The 20,993-nt window shown below is 38.0% G+C and overlaps 1 protein-coding gene and 1 pseudogene across 3 annotated transcripts in view; one reads left to right on the top strand and one right to left on the bottom strand.

Annotated features, from left to right (window-relative positions):
- CCSER1 (coiled-coil serine rich protein 1) overlaps positions 1 to 20,993 on the top strand; it is an 801,991-nt gene that overhangs the window by 257,498 nt on the left and 523,500 nt on the right. For all 3 annotated transcript variants that reach the window (XM_036339701.1, XM_036339716.1, XM_036339709.1), the window contains exon 5: positions 17,222 to 17,342. In XM_036339701.1, coding sequence (XP_036195594.1) covers positions 17,222 to 17,342 — 121 coding nt within the window. The remainder of the gene's footprint in view (positions 1 to 17,221; positions 17,343 to 20,993) is intronic.
- Positions 1,099 to 1,423, bottom strand: LOC118671502 (annotated as a pseudogene).

Below are 20,993 nucleotides of genomic sequence, written 5' to 3' on the forward strand. Positions count from 1 at the left end.
AAGTTGATTACACTCTGGACATAAATTATTAAAAAGGAATTTTTATTTGGGGCAATACAAATAACGAAATAATGGATTTATCAATATGAGCATATTTGAAATATAAAAAAAATTATATTATGTGTGATTTTTTAAACTGTCATGTTATTGTCCAGTAAAAATAATAAAAATACCTGAGTGGTAAAACATTATGCAGTTATTTCATTCCTATATAGTTTTGGTTACTGTCATTGTCACAGAATTTATAAGAGAATATACTTTAAAATACTGATTTTTAATAATTGATAAATATTGTCACATTCTTTTAACTTATTTGCAAAAGGCTATACTGCTCACACATCTCTACCCCAATACTTATTGATTGGAGTTGAGTGAGGCAGCAGTGTATTTTGAGTCTTATTCTGCTCTGTTCCAAGACTCTTCCAAAACCTTCCTAATGCCGCGGCCCTTTAATACAGTTCCTCATGTTGTGGTGATCCCCAACCATAAAATTATTTTCGTTGCTACTTCATAACTGTAATTTTGCTACTGTCATAAATCGTAATGTAAATATCTGATATGCTATATGTGTTTTCCGATGGTCACGACCCACAGGTTGAGAACCGCTGCCTTGGAATCTTGTCTTCTATATCTCCTAATTCTGGCTGAAGGCCACACACACACACACACACACACACACACACACACACACACACGGCAAGAACTGGGTAACTTGGGCTTGAGAATTTACTTCTGAGTACTGTCCAAAGACAGAGTCTATCCTGAAGTCTTCAATGGACACATCCTTTCCAGCTTGCTGGACTGGATTTGAGTGTACTCTGTGCAGAGGAATGATTTGAGTCTCCAAAAGATGTTGTTCCACAGTACAGATTTTTCTAAATACCTTTTCTTCTCTATACAGTTTGGGTTGTTTTATGTGAGTCTCACAATCTTTTCTACTTTTTTTAAATTTTGTTTTATTGTTTAAAGTATTACAAAGAGTATTACATATGTCTCCTTCTTTTTTTCCTTAAGATACTAACCTATGTGCCAATTGATATGGACCTAGGGGTACTTGATTATATGGTCACAGGACTCTTTTATTTATTTTCAATAAGTTTATATCCTTGAGGGGTACAGCATTACACAGATGCTGTGACCAATGGCCTTAGAAGGAAGGTTGCTTTGGAATTTAGCACAAACCATGCTGCTGTTTTCACGAGTTATCTTTCCCCAGATTACTCTGGTTTTGTTCGGTTTGCCACCAGGAGTCACTGTGTTGTTCTTTGCTTTGTACACATAAGCACATCTCTTGCCTAGATAGAATTCAGTTTCATCTCCACATAAACACCTTCAATTTTAAGGAGAGCTGTGTGCTCCCTCTGGTTCTGGAGCCCAGCTTATAGCCTGCAAAAATGGCGTTGGACCACAGCCTTCCAGGCATACATGTCCTTACAGAAGTCCTGTTTATAGGACTATTTTAAAAATTTCTCAGAATATCTTTATCTTCTGTGTAGGCTTTGCAAATTCTTATTTACTCCAAGGTCATCCAGAGACCTGGAATTAACATTTAAATCTCTTAAGACAAGGGATTTTCCCTATTTTCAGGGAGCTTTAGCTTTAAGAGGCGATTTAGCTTCAAGGGTTTTTTTGTGACTAGAGGGCAGTGGTAGTAGGTGAGAGAAGATAACAGCAGTTAGATTCAAGTTGTTAGGGTTTGAAGTGTCTTTAAAGAAATAGTTTAAAAAAATTTACCTTAGTCAAGGAATCCTTTATGAAGTTCATTTTGGCATCTGACTTTCTTTTGGAGACTTCCTCAAACCAAGAAAAATCTAGACAATTGAATATTTGGGATTTTGCTTTCTTTTTGTTTTAAGGCTGTTTTCATATAAACAATTTTATTCATATTCAAAATTATCAAAATGTGTCTATGTTATTATCTCATTTAGTTCCGGGCTGCTACAACAAACTACCACAGACTGAGTGGTTTAAGAAGTTTATTTTCTCCCAGTTCTCGAGACTAGAATTCTAAGATCAAGGGTTAAACATTGTCATTTTCTGGTGAGAGCTCTCTTCCTGACTTGTAAACAGCTCCCTTCTCACAGCGACCCTCTCACAGTAGAGAGAAAGAGAGAGAACAAGCTCTCTGATGTTTCTTCTTATAAGGGCTCTAGTCCCATCATGAGGGCCCCATCCTCATGACCTCATATAAACTTAATTATCTCCCCAAGGCTCCATCTCCAAATAACATCACATTAGAGGTTAGGTTTTCAAAATATGGATTTTGGGGAGACATAATTCAGTCCATAGCAATTATCTATGTTGAAATGATTCAATTTAGAACACCAGTGTCCAAATTAGACTTATTATGAAAATGCAATTATGAGACACCTGTGAGAGTCAGCAATGTTTGGTTCAGGTGCTTTTGTACCTTGTATCTATACTTTGGACAGTTGGCTGTATCTAATAGCAGATTATAAAAATCTCTGGTGGGTGAGTGTTGGGAGATGAGACAGAACAGGACAAGCCTAGAAAAGTTCTCATGAGTTTCTGACAGGTGCTAAAAGCCAGAATCAATCTCTGACATGGTTAGTATGTGGCTAGAGGACATTATTTACACGTTAATAATGTTTAGCTGCCATTTGCTCTTTTTCAAGATGACAAAGGAGAAGATAAGTGAGGGTGAAGCTAAAGCATAACCATTTGAAACTGACCCTGGGCTACCCCTATAGGAATTTTACAAAGCTGGCATTTTACTCATAGCTCTTTTATGTTTGGCCAACTTATCAAAAAATCACATCTTTTAAATTTTTTAACAAGTTTAGCATCCATTTTTAATGTGGACACTAATCTTGGGTGCTGTTTGCTAATATTTGTACTTCCTATAGTAAACGACAAAGCTTTCATTACTGTGATGTCATATTCTATGATGGAAGATTGGAACAGTATTAATGACATGTTCTGATACTAATGCATCCATGTTCTATGTAATTTGGTCACAAATAAAATATTGATAATCCAAGAAATATATTAAAACTAGAGGCCCAGTGCATGAAATTCATGCACAGGGGTGTGTGTGTCCCTCAGCCCAACCTGCACCCTCTCCAATTTGGTGAGATCAGGCCTAAATGGGCAGTCGGACTTCCTTCTCACAATCTAGGACTGCTGGCTCCCAACCATTCGCCTGCCTGCCTGCCTGATTGCCCCTAACTGCTTCTGCCTGCCAGCCTGATCACCCCCTAACCACTCCCCTGCCAGCCTGATTGACACCTAACTACTCCCCTGCCAGCCTAATCGACACCTAACTGTTCCCCTGCTGGCCTGGTCACCCCCAACTGTCCTCCCCTGCTGGCCCAGTCACCCCCAGCTGCCGTCCCCTGCAGGCCTGGGTCCCCCCAACTGCCCTCCCCTGAAGGCCTGGGTCCCCCACAACTGCCCTTCCCGGCTGGCCTGATCGCCCACAACTGCCCTCCCCTGCCGGCCATCTTGTGTCCACATGGGGGCAGCAATCTTGTGTGTTGGAGTGATGGTCAATTTGCATATCACCTCTTTATTAGATAGGATTCTGATATATCTATCTCAGAATTTTTTAATATTATAATTTTCTATTTTATATACATATATTTGAAAAATACCCTTATCAAAAGGGTTGAAAATCATTCATGGACCTGTACAAATTATTTCTCATGTCAAAAGATTTGACTATTAAGCATTCACATTAAAGAAATTTTCAAAGTGTGATATTTTCTCTGGGCAGACAGCAGTAGCCGTTCAGAAAAGGTGTTCAATGAATGTCTAAAGGGAAATTTGTGATTGCATCTATCAAGATCTTGTGGACTGAGAAATTTTAATTTACTTTGGAATGTGAACTAAAGTATGCTTATGCCTTTTTTAGATGTACATAATTTCTGGACACGTTAGTGACATAAAATGTAGCCATGAATTCCATCATCCAGAAAGATTAACGGGGCTTAAAAAAGGGAGTGTTGTAACAAAGAAAATATTTCTTCAGAATTATGAGATTTGTTAGTAAACTATGAAAGGTTAGATTTTTTCAGATAACTCATCCCTTAGGGAGAGACCTAGAGGACATTGGGAAGTGTGATATTGCTGCTGCTGTTCCCTTTCTCCTCCTTCCTAATCAGCGTGGTGCTCCTATGGAAATATTGGGCTGTTACAGTGACTTTTTATATTTGGTTGAATGTGAAGAATGATGCTATATGTATTGATTTATTTGATTCAGTGCCTCTAGAGCCAGGACCAACAGTATATATTATTCATGGTTAGCTCCTGTGAAATTAGCACTTGCTTATGAATTGAGAACTTGGGTGCTACAGGATAAAATACAACAACTTGGCTTGACATTTATGGTTCAGTATACCTTGGTCCCTGTGTGATTTTTATCTATGCAATTATACTTCCTGACTTTCACCAGCTCAACCAGAGATTGTAGTTATGTGAAATTCCTCAAAGGCCGCCCTTTTTCTGGCTTCTATATTTTCACTTAAGTTGGACAGTTGAATTATCTACTTCTTTATTATCAAACCAAATCATACTCAAATTAGTTGATAATGCTACTTTCTATTCTAGGTGGAAATTTTACTATAGACTGAACAGATTCCAAAATAAAGGTGATTACTTCATATGAAACAGAATAAAGAAGGCAAAGGGAAGATGACTTTTTTTTTTTTTTTAATTCAGAATCTTTTCTAATGATAGCAAGGGGTGAGCAGCCTAAAACCATTAGCTGCAACAGATTTGAGTTATTTTTGTTATTTGAATCATCTATTGAAACTACATATTTGATATATTTTTGTGATGTGTAACTCATATGTAAAATTCTGAAGAGTGGGTTTTTCTAAAGGAGATAATTGAACAATTTATTTAGCTTCTTAAAAGTGAGGATGGGCATTATGTGGTTTATATTGCTCCTCATACTTTGCAAAGTGAAGCCCATTAAATAACCCATCAGTACTATAGAACTAAATACTTATCAATTATGTCTCATAACCTGTGAGAGATTCTTCATATAGCTGATGTAATTTTTTTAACAAAGATGAATAATAATTCATTTGATACTTGTTCTTTTTTTCTGGTCAGCCAAAAAGTTACTGCAAAAAAAGAGTACAGAGGAAAAGGAAAGAAGGAGACGGGTAAGGGAGAGGAGGAGGAGGAAGGGGAGAAGAGAAAGAAGAGGGAGGGGAGAGTGGGAAGAAGAGGGAAGTGGAGGAGAGGGCAAAGGAAGGAGGAAGAAGGAGAGGGAGGGGAGGAGAAGAGATAACATTGACTATTCAGTAACTACTTATTGGTTGATGATATTTAATCTAGTACAAAATTTAGGGACTAAAAGATGTAAGAGAAGATTTACTGAGATCTTTGTGAAAAAAGAAAAAAAAAACACAAACAAAAATGCCTATAATACTTCCTCTTACTAGAACCTGAGTAGTAAACTGCCACATTTGTTTGTTTGTTTGTTTTGTTAATCCTCAGCAGAGAATATTTTTCCATTGATTCTTAGAGAGATAGAAAGGCAAGGGAGGGACAGAGAGAGAAATATCAATGTGAGAGAGACACATCAATTGGTTGCCTCCTGCACACAACCCTGTCAGGGATCTAGCCTGCAACTGAGGCACTTGCCCTTGACTGGAATGGAACCCAGGACCCTTCAGTCCATTGAGCCAAATTGGCAAGGCTAGGGCAAAACCAGTACATTTATAATGTTGATGAAATCAAACAGCAATTATTCCCTAAAGTAACAGGGATATTTTTCTGTTTTTGTTCACTATTTCTTCTTCTGAACCTAGAATATGGTATAGATTTAATAAATATTTTTTGAATAAATTATCTTTTTTATTTAATTAAATTACATGGGATACTATATATTTAAAGTGACTACTAAATAACTATTTCAATTTGTGTTAGTTTATAATTTCCATGTAGATTATAAACTAAAACTTGCATTATTGCCTTGATTTATATTGCATTATATGTAATAATCATCAGCATTAAAAACAAGCGAACAAAGACCTAACTCAGAAAGTACATAAGGCAAAAAAACTTCGGGCTGATAAGAGAAGAAATGTGGGTGACACATATGTAAACTCAATATGCTTTTGTCTAATAAATGGGAACACATCTAGGAAAGTTACATTCAACATAGTTTTATTAACATATAATTAGAATATTTTCCCCATAAGTTTTAAAAGATATTTTATAACATTATAATGTAAATTTATTAGTGGTTTTATTCTTGCTCCTTTGACAAATCGAGGTAGAATATATTTCTTAACAGTGTATAATGTCGACATGCTTATCTTGAAAGAATGAAACTAAAATGTAGTTTGGTTTAAGCTACCCTTCCCCTGAGGACATTATCTATTGCCTATAAAGAGTGCTTTGCAAATTCTTTGTATTCTACTAGAGGCCTGGTGCACAAATTCATGCACAGGTGGGGTCCCGAGGAGGAGGGGGGTGCTGGGATTTGATCAGCCCTCTGGGCTAGCGGTGGCCGCTTTTATATCATTTCTTCCTTGCGGAGCATCTAGGGATGGGAAGTGGCCTCGGTGCCTGAGGCTGACTTCCAGGAGGCCGGTTGCACTGTTGGGATAGTGAAGGCAGTGCTGGTCCATTGGTGCCTGGCCTGTTCTCCAGAGATTGGACCTGCAGGACTACTGAGGGAGGGAGTGGCTGTCACCGAGCTGGTGGGCTGCTGGGATGGGTTGATCAGCTGAGCTGTGCTCCCGCTGTTGGAGTGCCCTGACCACCAGGGAGCAGCTCCTGTGTTGAGTGTCTGCCCCCTGGGTGTCAGTGTATGTCATAGCGACTGGTCAACTAGTCATGCCAGTCATTCCAGTTTGTTCTGGTCATTGGGTCATAACAGTTGCTTAGGCTGTTATATATAGACTATATCAATCATCTTCTTTTTCCTCCTTTTAATTATTTTTTTTTCTGTGTTCTAGAATTTAGGATATTAGATTACAGACATTATGGGTTTAGCATTATTTAAATGATATAGGCCTTATAGTGCATGTTTTCCCAGAATGGATAACAACTATGATTTCATCTTGTGCTTGGGAAATTCATAAAATATTTGTCTGTACTTGCTCTAGCAAAATAGTTCCAAGGATCTTTCTAAGTTTGAAATGAGAAACATAACTGGGAAAATCAGTACATTTGCCAGACTATCATCTATCCTATATAATAAAGAGATAATATGCTAATTCACCCTCACACCCTCACAAGATGGCTGCCTATGACAAGGCCAGCAGGGGGGTTAGTGAGGGATGACCAAACAACTGAACAAGCAGGCTGCGTGGATCAACCAGGCTGGCAGGGGGGTTAGTGAGGGATGGTTAAACGACTGAACAAGCAGGCTGCATGGAGTGACCAAGCTGGTGATACGGGGGGAGCCGTGAGGGGCGACCAGGCTGGCAGGGGAGGCAGTTAGGAGCAACCAGGCCAGCAGGTAAGGGGCAGTTGGGGGCAACCTGGCCAGAAGCAGGGGCATTTAGGGGCAATCAGGTTGGTGGGGGGGATAGTTAGGGGCTATCAGGCTGGCACACAGAGGCAGTGAGGGGCGATCAGGCTGGCAGGAGGGCAGTTAAGGGTGACCAGATAGGCAGGCAGGCGAGTGATTACGAGTCAGCGGTCCAGGATTGTGAGAGGGATGTCTGACTGCCGGTTTAGGGCTGATTGGCCCTAAACCGGCAGTTGGACATCCCCCGTGGAGTCCCAGATTGGATAGGGTGCAGGCTAGGCTGAGGGGACACCCCCTGTGCAAAAATTTTTGTGCACCGGTCCTCTAGTGTGTGTATATATATATATATATATATATATATATATATATATATACACACACACACTAGAGGACCGGTGCACAAAAATTTGTGCACTTGAGGTGGGAGAAGGCCTGTGCAGTCTGGGACCCCTCGGAAGATAATGACCTGCTGGCTTAGGCCTGCTCCCGGGTGGCAGAGGGCAGGCCCAATCCCTAGGTGAAGCCCCTGGTCGGGCTCAGAACAGGGCCGATTGGGGAGTTGGGGCACCGCCCCCTGTCATGCACATAGCAGGGCGGATCAGGAGGTTGAGATTCCACCCCTAGTCACGCCAGGGTAGGGCCGATTGGGGACTTGGGGCACCGCCCCCTGTCACACTCAAGGCAGGGTCGATGGGTAGGTTGCGGCTCCACCCCCTGTCCTGCACAGAGCAGGGCCCATCAGGGGGTTGGGGAGCTCCCCCCTGTCACTCACAGAACAGGGCCGATGAGGGGGTTGAGGAACCCCCCCCCATCACTCACAGAGTAGGGCTGATAGGGGAGTTGGGGCACTGTCCCCTGTCACACACAGAGCCACAGGGCGATCAGGGGGTTGGGGAACTCCCCCCTATCAGGCACAGAGCAGGGCTAATCAGGGGGTTGGGGTGCCTTCCCCTGTCACGAACAGAGCAGGGCAGATAGGGAGGTTGTGGCCCCGCCCTCTTTCACACACTGAGCTACAGGGTGATCAGGGGGTTTGGTCGCTGCCCCCTGTCACGCTGATCATGGTGCCGGGAGGCCTCACTGCTCTGCTGATTCCAGTGCTGGGAGGCATATTACTCTTTTACTATATAGGATAGAGGCCTGGTGCACGGGTCGGGGCCAGCTGGTTTGCCCTGAAGGTTGTCCTGCATCAGGGTGAGGGTCCCCACTGGGGTGTCTGGCCAGCCTGGATGAGGGGATGATGGCTGTTTGTAGCTGGTCACACACCCTTCAGGGTGGGGGTCCCCACTGGGGTGCCTGGCCAGTCTGGGTGAGGGGCTGAGGGCTGTTTTCAGGCTGGCAGGTGACTGAAGCTCCTAACCTATCCTTTTTTTCTTTTTTTTTTTTTTTTTTTTTATTCTGGGCCAGCTTTAGCTCTGAGGCTTGGCTCCAGCTCTGAGGCCTTGGCTGCTGCAAGCAGGTATCTGGTTTGTTTGTGTTCTATAATTGTAACACTGTTGCGGTCCTGCTCACTCCAGCTCTGAGATCCCGGCTGGCTGAAAGCAGGGATCTGCATTTGTTCTATAATTGAAACAATGTTGTGGTCCTGCTGGCTGAAGCCCGGCTGGCTGAAAGCAGGTTTCTGGGGGTTTGTTTAGCTTCTATATTTGTAATAATGTTTCTTAAACTGCAGGCTCAGAGGCCGGCAAGGCAGGCGGGGAACGTTGGTTTTCTCCGTCACTGAAGCAAGCAAGCCTCCTGTTCATTTCAAGCTGCCTGGCTGCTGGCCGCCATCTTGGTTGGCAGTTAATTTGCATATCACCCTGATTAGCCAATGGGAAGGGTAGCGGAGGTACGGCTAATTACCATGTTTCTCTATTATTAGATAGGACATGCCTAATATGCATAGTGTCCTCTTGGGAGTTAAACTGACCTGCAGTTCAATCGCTTGCTATGACATGCACTGATCACCAGGAGGGCAGTGCAAATCGTATGTAGTCCTCGGCTGGCAGCTTGCAGCCAAGGATGGTTGGCCCCCGCCAGCAGCTGGCAGACGTTAGGGACCCTGCCCATGCACGAATTTCATGCACTGGGCCTCTAGAATAGATAGATTATATATAAATTTATTTTTCCATAGTGTTAAGTTATAGAGAACAGCTGAATGAGTTTTTAAACTATTAGTTTCTATAATTTTCATTCATAAATTACACATACACATGTGGGCAAGTCTTTATGGCAAAAATTTGTTTTCCCCTCTATCATTTAAGTAACAATTTTAATGAAAACATTCTCTCCTGAGGCATTAAAATCTATTTTTGTTATTAATGACAAATGTTCTATAAGAGTGTATTGCTTATCTATTTCTGTGTAACAAATTTTCCTAAAACTTAGTGGCTTAAAACAGTGAACATCATTCATCTTTAATGATATTTGTGGATCAGAAATTCAGACAGGGTGAAGCTGGGCGTTTCCTTCTGCTCTATGATGTTTGATGTCTCAGCCAAAATACAAAGCCCTTTTATTTACCTTCAGTTTTTGATGATGGCCAACCGAGGGCTTTGATGGAGTCATATTGGTTTAGGGGCCACCCTAATTTTAATTTAATTTCCTCTTTAAATGCCATATCTCCAAGTACAGTAACATTCGGAGATACTGGGGGTTAGGATCTCAACATATAAATGGGAAGGCGCACAGTTCAACTAATAACATTCATCAGATAATATTTTTATATGTATTAAAACAAAAAAACCCCCACTTTATCCATAAGTTTCTTACTCTGCAATCGGAAGAGATTAATAAATACTTGTTTCATATTTGATATTTAGAAAGCCATTGATTATTTCTACTTGGATTTAACATGCCAAGGTATATTTTTGCCTGCCTGCCTCAAACATAATAGTGTTTGAGTTATACTAATAAAATTGCTTTCCCTGGCCTGTGTTGCTCTGTTGGTTGGGTGTTGTTCTGTGCACTGAAGTGTTGCTGGTTTGGTTCCTGGGTTGGTACATGTGCCAGGGTTTGGGGCTTGATCCTCAGCTGATTGATATTCTGCTCTCACATGGATGTTTTTCTAACACCCTTTCCCTTCCTCTCTCTCTAAAATCAATTAAAAGTATTTAAAAATAAAATAAACTTGCTAATCTTACAAACTGAATCCACATTTTCACAATGTTCTCTGTTTCTCTATTACTAGTGAGGTTTTAGTTTTACTCTAGAAATATTTGCACAATATAAGATTGATGAAAATAACTATTCAAAAGTTGAGTCAAGAAGTAAATTGTTGCAAACAAGATAAAGTTGGTTAAAAACATGTGATTTTTGAGGAACAAAATTTTTTAATAAACCTGATGGCTGTCCAAAAGTTTAACAAGATGAAAGGTTACTATTGGCACACAACAATAAAAATACCAAAATACCAAGAGATAAGCTTGTCTAAATTAAAGTTACTTTTTACATTTTATAGTTTTGTTTAACATTTCCAGAATATAGTTATTTCATTTCTATTTCTGTTTTCTTTCTCAAATCAGTTATTAATTCAGGATATTAATAATTTTTATGCAATTCTTAACATATTTTAAAATGATTCCCAAGATAATATTATTCTTACATAATATGGTTATAGAATATGTTTTTAAGTTTAAATTGTTATTTAAATTATTAATTAATTAATTTGAAGGTCTTTGCTTCCTGCTTTTGCCAATTCTTCTTTCTCATCCAAACTTTCACTATAATTTCTGTTTTGTAATATAATGAGAATTTTGTTTCATTTAATAAAGTAAGCAAGTAAATGTAAGATAAGAGTATGTGTTGGAAATAAAAGTGTTAAAATTTCTATTTATTTAGTTATTTGTTTATTGGGGTGATGTTGGTTAACAAGACCATATAGGTTTCAAGTGTACAACACAACAAAACATCATCTGCACACTGCATCTTGTGCCCATCACCAAAAGTAAAATATCTTTCTGTCCCCATCCCACTCCCCTTCCCCCCACATTGCCTACCTCCATCTACCCCACACCTTTTCTCTCTGGTTGTCACCATACTGTTATCCATGTCTATGTGCTTTATGTATATATGGTTTCACTTATATGTGGAATGTAGAAATAAAATGAAAACAGACTTATAGACCAAAAGAATGGTTACCAGAAGGAATGGGTGGAAGGATGGGTGAAAAGGGGAAGAGGAATATAGTCAAGAATATTGTGATAAGTTTATATGGTGACAGATAATTACTAGAATTAGTGAGGTGATCACATTGTAAGGTATATGATGTTAAATAATTTTATTATTCACAGGAAACTTATATTGTTAATATAAGTATATACCAGAAATACTTAAAATAAATAAATACATGGAATGAAACCAGAAATTATTTCTACTCTGCCCCAATAATTAAAGATTTTTTATTTAGAGGCTCCCAGAAGGTTTTATCATTTTTGGTGTTCATAATATTATAACTACCTAAAGTATTTTTTGTTTGGAAAATCTGTACTTACCGTTTATTATTCCATTCACTTTTTTTGAAGTCATAACTTCTCTATTACTTAATTACCTAACTTGCATTTATTACACTAATTCTTTTATCTTATGATAAATGAAATTTAAAGATATTGAAACTTGAGTGTAATTTAATTTCAGCTAAATATAAAAGCTTAATCATTTAAATGGAGCTCCCAACCATCCATCTTCAGACAGGTTCATTAATTGTCACCTTTTTTAATAGAACAATTAATGTGGGTTATTTTCTTATTGGCCTAGTTATTCATTTTTTAATGCCTTATACCTTTGAGTGCATTGTCATTTGTCCCAGCCTCTAGATTATACAAATTAAGTAATGATATTCAAATTACCTTGAGTAAACAAATGTTCTTATTTTTGTGATTTTTCTTATTTACTTACAGCATTTTCTCTATTTCTTTTTTTTAAATAACTCCACTTTCTCTTATAGAAAACTGAGTAGGTGCTTTCACCTAATCTGGTCAGAGGGTGACTGCTCTAATATTTGAGAACTATCTCTAACCCAGTGATTTTCAATCAGTGTGCAGTAAGAATTTTTAATACATGAAATACCTGACTATTTAGTTAGGGGAAATGACCTCTTTTTCCTTAGATTCTCAAATAAAAAAATGACAAGAGCCAACGCAACAATAGCCATCTGGTGTGAATGAATCAAAATTATACCAATTATTTTGTCAAATTGGCCAAAACTATATTTTTGGATGGGCCGCAGAAGTTTAGTAATTTTTTCATGTGTGCCATGAGATGAAAAAGCTTGAAAATCAGTACTCTAGAAGATTAAATCAAAACTTCATTAACACATTTTTGGGGGGTGGGGTCACTTCTCTCTAGCCCAGAGTTAAACCCTGTCAATTCAGCATGTTTCTTGGAACATATCAGTAGTTCACTAAATGTTTACTAAATAAGCAAATGTTATCTCAGAGAAGTAAATCAACGTTCTTAGTCTAATTCTTCTCTAGCAGTGGTTGGGCAACAGTGCAAATTTAAACTGTAATAGAGTTCTGTGCTCTCACCTGTGATGGAATTGTCTGTCAGAGATACAAAGCTCATGCCAAGAATAAGTAGAGAAAATTAAAATGTTTTTTACAAAGAAAGAAAATCTGCCTTATGGCATTAGAGACGGTGAGGAAACCAGAGCCCCTCCTGGAACCACTGTGAACATTCTTATCTCTTGAGCACCACAGGATCGTTTCAATTTCAGCTCTACTTAAAATGGTCATCTATTTTATGTTATTATTTTTAAATAGGTTTCTATTGATTTAAGAGAGAGAAAGGGAAAGGGACATAGAGAGAGAAACATTGATGAGAGAAACATCAATTATCATGGATCAGCTGCCTCCTACATGCCCCATCCTGGGCGTGTGTCCTGACCTGGAATGGAACCCACAATCTTTGGGTGTACAAGGTCAACTCTCCAACCAACTGAGCCACTCGGCCTGGCAAAATGGTCATCTATTTTACTTATTTACTAGAGGCCCAGTGCACAAAATGTGTGCATGAGGGGTGGTCCCCTCAGCCCAGACTGCACCCTATCCAATCCAGGACCCCTCAGTGGATGACTGGCTGTAGGTTTAGGCCCGATCCCCAGGATCGGGCCTAAACCAGTAGTCGGACATCCCTCTCACAATTCAGGACCGCTGGCTCCTAACTGCTCACCTGCCTGCCTGCCTGAATGCCCCTAACTGGTTCCCTGCCAGCCTGATCACCCCTAACTGCCTCTGCCTGCCAACATGATTGCCCCTAACTGGCCCCCCTGCTGGCCTGGTTGCCCCCAACTGTCCCCTCATTGGCCTGGTCACCCCCAATTGCCCCCCCTTTCTGGCATGGTCACCCCCAACTGCCCCCCCCCGCTGCCAGCTTGGTTGCCCCTCACAGCCTCCCTGCCATGGTGGTTGCCTCCAACTGTGCCCGCTGCTGGCCTGGTCACCCCTCACTGCTCCCCACTGCCAGCCTGGTCGCTCCATGGAGCCTGCTGTTCAGTCATTTTGTCACTCCTCACTGCCCCCCCCCCACTGGCCTGTTTGCCCCACGAAGCCTGCTGCTCAGTCATTTGGACATCCCTCACTAACCCCCCTGCTGGCCTTGTCACCCCACTCAGACTGTTCGCTCATCCATTTGGTTGTTTCAGATGTGACAGCACCTGGCTCTTTATATATATATTGATTTCAGAGAGGAAGAGAGAAAGAGAGAGAGAGAGAGAGAGAGAGAGAGAGAGAGAGAGAGAGAGAGAGACATCAATGATGAGAGAGAAGCATTGATTGGCTACCTCCTGCACACTCCCTACTGGGGATTGAGCTTGCAACCCAGGCATGTGCCCTTAACCAGGATTGAACCAGGGACCTATCAGTCTGCAGGCCAATGCTCTATCCACTGAGCCAAACCAGCTAGGGCTGGCCATCTATTTTATACCTCATACTCTAGCCCTGAGCAGATTAATAACTCAGCAAATATTTTTATAGGAAAATTGGAGAACCTGGGATCATTTCTCACACCTTTCTCTTTCAGATCATGGCCCAACCATTGTATTTTTGTCTTCCCTTTCATAAATGTGTGCTGTTCGTTTAGTATTTCCCTTTCTACACAGGGGAGGAAGTTAATTTGTTGTCTAGCTCTTAGTTCTTGAAATGAATACTTATATCAGTGGTCAATGGCTTTTTTATTTATAATCAAATCTAATATCACTTCCAGCACCAACAGTTTTCATTTTTTGCTACACTTTTATTGCCACTGGCAAATTCCTTCTTCAGAATACTCATTTTTTATAAAATGTCACATGGGCTTATCACTGGAAGACAAGGGAGCAATGCAACTACACACTTTGAGGTCTGTGCTTAACCTGAGCACCAATCATTGACCAATCATTGACAGACTTAGAAAGAAGCAATATGTGTGTAACTGATCATGAAGCACGCCTATTATTTGTGTAGTGATGTGTGGACTGAAGAGCTAGTAGAGAAATTTATACTTTATACAATTATAGCTGATATATCATGCTAACTGAAATTTGAAACATATGTTTGGTGGTATCTGGTGTTTTTAACTAAATCATGTAACTGAAATTTTTGCATATCAGAATCATGTAAAATAAGGATTATATATATAATAAAAGCCTAATATGCTAAGTGTCTGGTCGTCCGTTCAACCAAAGCATAATATGCTAATGATATGCTAAAGCTACTTAACCACTCACTATGACGTGCACTGACCACGTGCATTGCTCAGCCAGAAGCTGGGCTCACAGTTGGTAAGCGCAGTGGCCTTGGTGAGAGCCTCTCCCATCTCTGCAGCAGTTGGACATCCCTCAAGGGCTCCTGGACTGCGAGAGGGTGCAGACTGAGCTGAGAAACACGCCCCCCCCCGAGTGCACGAATTTCATGCACCAGGCCTCTAGTATATTTAATTTATTAGCTATCAGGAAAATGAAAATTAAAATGTAATATCACTATACACTTACAGGAATAGCCATGGTAGGCAGAATTCTAAGATGACACATGACTGTAGCCCTGGTATAATTACTTCCACTGGGAAAATTATAGGACTTCACTACTATAATTATGTTATGTTACATGGTAAAAGAGATTTTGCAGCTATAATTAAGATTATTAATCAGTTGACTTTGAGGTAATAAAAAAGGATATAATCTAGACTAATCGCATGAGTCCTTTAAAAGCAGAAGAATATTTTCCACAGCTGTTAGGAAAAAAAGAAATTAGATCTGAAGCATGAGAAGTTCTCAATGTAAGGGGTGTTCTCCATTGCTGAGATAGACAGGCTGTGGGTCACTGGCCGGCAGGGAACTCAGAATAGATCTTGACCACTAGCCAGCAAGGCAAAGGAGACCTGTATCCCACTACTGCATGCTAAATTTTGCTAGCAACACATACAAGCTCAGAAATGGATTCTTGACCCATAGACTTTAGATAAGAGCAAAGATTGGCTACCATCTTGACAATGGCCTGGAGGGACTTTAATCAGAGAACACAATGGAGCCTTCCTAGACTGCTAACATGAAGATCTATGATATTAAATGTATATTGTTTTAAGATGCTAAATTTGGATATAGCAATAAAATTAATACAATATTAAATTTTTAAAAAGAAAAAAACCTGACAGAACCAAGTGTTGGTACAGATGCAGAACTACTGAAATTCTTATTCTATTTTGGGGAATGCAAGTTAGTACAATCAGTTGAGAAAAGCTGAACAAACATAAAACATATGAATATACCTTAGGAACAATTCATAAGTATTTTTGCAATATAAATTTATTTATGCATCAAAACAGTACAAGGAAGTTTATAGATATTTTGAAATAGCCCCAGACCAGAAACAATCCAAATGTCTATTACCAATAAAATTAACGTGTGTGTGTGTGTGTGTGTGTGTGTGTGTGTGCGCGCGCGCGTGCGCATTGGGTCAGGTAAAAGTAGTTCTGTAGCTGTTCGCATGGAAAATAATTGGGGAAAAAGGAGACATATGTAAAACTTTAGACAATAAAAAAAAATCATGTAGCAAATATATTCATAGAAGGTAAGTCATTTAATTTCTAATATGTGCTCCATAAGGCAAACTAATTAAATTCAGCCTAATAAACCTGAACTATGGCTGTTTTGTAGTAATAATAATAATAATAATAATAACAACAACAACAACAACTATAATAAGCTCTGTTTTGCATGCTTAAAACTCTAAACATACTTTTGCCCCACCATATATATTCATACATATAATGTATTATATTTATATATAGCATTCACTGGAAAGTATAAGAATGAACAAATTGAAATAAGCCACATGAAAGAGTACACCAACAAAAGAGTATGATGTAATTTTTATTAAGGTTAGAAGTAGATAAACTAATCTGTGGTTATATAAGTAATTGTAATGGCTAAGTTTGGAGGCTATAATAGTGATTAGGAAGGGGTACCACAGGATTTTTAGGGTGCTGGTAATGCCCTATTTATTGATTTTAATGCTGATTAAACAGATGTTCTCATGTTGCAAAGATTAATTTAGCTGTGTATAATTTGTGTTCTTCTCATTCTTCAATGAAAAGCTTTTTTTTAATGAAGGACTGTAAAATGTTGGCAATGCCTAGTGAGTGATGACTTAGTTTAAAAAATGATAATTAAGGATAATGCAATTATAATGAATGTTTTAGTTTAGTTATCTCTTTAATTTGACTGAAAAGAAAACGTAGAAAAAGGGAAAGTGGGACTAGTTAATAAATAACTTTGACATTTACAATGAATTCTTTCAATAACAACAGTTTGCCGGGAGGAATCGTACAACTCTGTAGTCTCATGTGCTGCCGTAGTGCTCACTCCTATGGAACCAACAATAGAAATGAAGAAAGGAGAAGAGCTAAAAATCCCTGAACTTTCCAAACAGTAAGTTGTTCATTTGACTTTTAGAGCTTTGTAAAACTTGTAGATAACTGGATTAGATTGCTCAGAAGTTGCGGTTTATAATGAATGTGTCAATACTGTCATATGGAGAGTGCAGAAGTAAATTTTGCACATTAAATATCAATCTACTGTCTCATGAATAACTTCTGTGGCTTCCAACTTTGTGTGTTTGAACTATATCCCATCCAAGGGTCGTGTTGTTACTTTATCTTAGAACTCGGGTAAGTAGCCTTTGTTTGTTCAGCTTTTCTCAACTTTGTTTCCTTACCTGGGAATGTGGGTGCACTGTTCTTAGATTGCTTATTTTGTAGTTGTAGGATTTAATGCTCTAAAATATGATCAGATTTTAATATAAACTTCCTAGCTTAAAGTTGGTTTGCTTTTTATAATTTAATTTATATTTAAGTTTGATCTAATATGGAATAAGTGATAGTTCTTTTCTTTATTATAATGACAAGAGACCACTAAATCCATGGCCACAAATGTGAGCTATATGGGCTTGACATATCAAATAAACTAGGATTATTTCTGAGTATGCATTTAATAAGTGAAAAAGGAAAAACTACTGATGATTTTCCAGTGAAAGTAGTGCCATACCTGCTTGAATTTGGGAAAGAGGTGATGAATGATGTTGCCAAGGATTTCTGGCTGATCACTTCATCAGTGAGGAAGCGTTACCTTAAAGCACCTGTTATTTTTCCCCATTGATAACACTGTATAATAATGTTTGTTTCTTGATGCCTTTCTACTGAATAAACTCCTGAAGACAGAGTTCTCTGGAATGAAAATGCCTGCTACTCTTTCTGAAATCATTTAGAAAATCCCTTAATGTTACATCTAAGAATGTTGAGTTCAAATGGAGCAATGTATATATTTGATTGAATGAAAATAGTGTTAATATACTTATTATGAGAGAAGTATTAACCAATTCAGAAAGTAATGATTGTAATTCAGTTTTGATACAATCTAAAAGTGAAAACAATTTAACTGTTCTTAATATAGTCTAATCTTTAGGTTCCAAAAGCCTTTTATTTTTTTTTGTCTAATGGGAGGAAAATTACATCTCATATACACCAATTGAATTATATTTGAAAACTCAAATGTATTATATATAGTGTCACCAAAAATATATACACACTTTAAGAGCTGATAGCTAAATTTTGAAAATGAAATGTAGTTTCATAAACACTACTTTTATAATTATTCAAACTGTGTTTGTAGTAAGATATTAGAATGCTGTAAGTTGAGACATTATCTTTGAATAACTAGTATTTCCTTTAAATTCATGATGGAATTATTTCTCTATGTAAAATTTTACCTTTAATTGTACAGGATTTGCATGATAAATGCATAAAAATCCATTGAGTCTTTGAAACATAGGACTCATAGAGTCATATAATTCAAATCTCAGCATATCTGTTGCTAAGAAGTGCAGTAATCTCAGTATACGAGCTTCTGAATACATAAGAGTTTACATAAGAAAAAATATGTAAGATAATGTATCTTTGAGGATGTCATAATCTAGGTAAAGAGGTAAAATATGCACCTAACAGATCAATGGTGGTATAAAGGCAACAGATGCTATTTATCTAATGTAAGGTATTGATTTGGGTTGGACATATGACTATTTAACGCTAGGCCACATTTATTGATATATTGATATAAATTCATGAAAACAAACTCAGAATATTGGTCTTAATTATACCATTGTATTGATATATAATTTTAGAATGTCAGAAATATTTTATGACTGAAATATTTTATATAACCCTACCAACTTTGTCATAGTCTGGGGAAAAATATTCTAATTTTTACAAATAGTTTTTAAATATTCTCATGTATTTATAATTTTGTAGACATTTTCTGTAAGGAATAAAGGAAGAATAATGCATTTCAGTTAGGAATGAAATATACATTTTTCAGCATAGCAAGCGATAGGGAGGAAATATCTAAATCCTTTAGGAAGGAAAGCTGCATTCTGAGCACTATAGTGAGAACATGCAGACCTGTTCTCTTGTTGATATATCTAAAGATCATCTTCATTCAGAAAGCAAAGGTACAGATTTTACTTTACTTTTTAGTCTGGTATGATAGGTAGCTCAGAATACCATGGAAAGGGTAAATTTGCTAGGAAAAAAAAAATCATTGTGATCCAAAAAGAGTATACAGTTTTTAATTATTTGTTATAAGCATGGGATGTTGGGATCAAAAAGCTGTGAATGTAGAGCTTTATAAAATTATAAAATCTTAATGTTAAAAATATGTCCACATATCCAGCCACACTCTCATGTTACTCAAACTTATACATTTCTCAAATCACAATTATGGGCTTTGAGCAGCTTATGACATGTACATAAAATTCAAACTCTGAAGAGGACAATAGAAACCATATTGATGATTAGTTTTGAATTTTATTTTGTGTTTTTATTAGAAATGTTTGTTGAAATGCATGTACTCTGTTTATATATATCTTGACTCAACATCTGAAATAAAAGCATTTTATGGTCATTGTAAATTTAGAAAGATAGAGGTGAATATGAGAGAGATAAATTATTCTATTACTTTTGTCAATTTCCATGTTTTTATTTTATATAGAGAAATCTAAACTTCCTAAGACATTTGGTTTATTGTTTCAATTTGTTGAAATGATGCATTAGCTAAATAAGCTGTATGCACTCCAGGTTCAAGACCCCCTTGTAGTGCTTCATTTGTTGACATAAAGTTTGAGCTGCTTCTGAAAGGGTGAAAATGCCATCATTTAGTACAGAATGCCATATTTTTAAGAAGGGCTAAAAGTAACCTATTTTACTTGGATAGGTTCTTAAGAACAAACATTTAAAGTTCTGTCAGCTCTTTTTATTTTATCTGAATGAATAATGTATTATTAAATTTGGAAAAGCTTAAGTACTTTCTAATGTCATTTATAAAGTTGTTACACAAACTCTGTAGCCCTACGGAAGACACATCAAAGACTCCTCTTATCATCTAATCTTCAACTCTACAAATTTCAGGGGAACATATTTATTTATTATTTTAGGCACACATTTACTCATCTAATTCTTGAGTATTTGCTTTGTTCTTGGCACTTTGCTCAGGGCTGGGGATTTGGTGTTGAAAACCAAGTGCTGTCTCATAAACTTAATAGTCAGAGAGACACACATTAATTGATTGCATCAAGAAATACAAGACTGTAGATGTAACAGTAGCTATAATGTGGAGGTAGTATCCTGTTATAAGGGCTTTGATATGGGGCTTTAACATAACCAAGGACATCAGGGAAAAGTTCTCTGAGAAACTAATTCTTGAGCTAAGATCTGAAGGATATCAGTTAATTATGTGAAAAGGCAAAGGAAGAATTTTCCAGCACAGATAACAGCTTGTCCAAATACTCTGTAAAGACTGGGAGCAGGAAAAAATTGAAAGAAGGTTTGGGAGAAGTAAAAAGAATTGAAAAATTTATTTTTAACCAGGCCCCAGATGGTGTGATCTTTTAAAAACCTCATCCTGTGTTCTTATGAAGAATATATTGGGTGTGGTGAGGGGAGTGGTGTGAAGACAGTGTTTTGAAAGAGTCAATTTGTTATCATTTCTTCCCAACTCCAGTTTCAGTGATTTTCCATTGGAAACTTGAAA

The sequence above is a fragment of the Myotis myotis genome, unplaced genomic scaffold (assembly GCF_014108235.1).
Source record: "Myotis myotis isolate mMyoMyo1 unplaced genomic scaffold, mMyoMyo1.p scaffold_m19_p_1, whole genome shotgun sequence".
NCBI lineage: Eukaryota > Metazoa > Chordata > Mammalia > Chiroptera > Vespertilionidae > Myotis > Myotis myotis.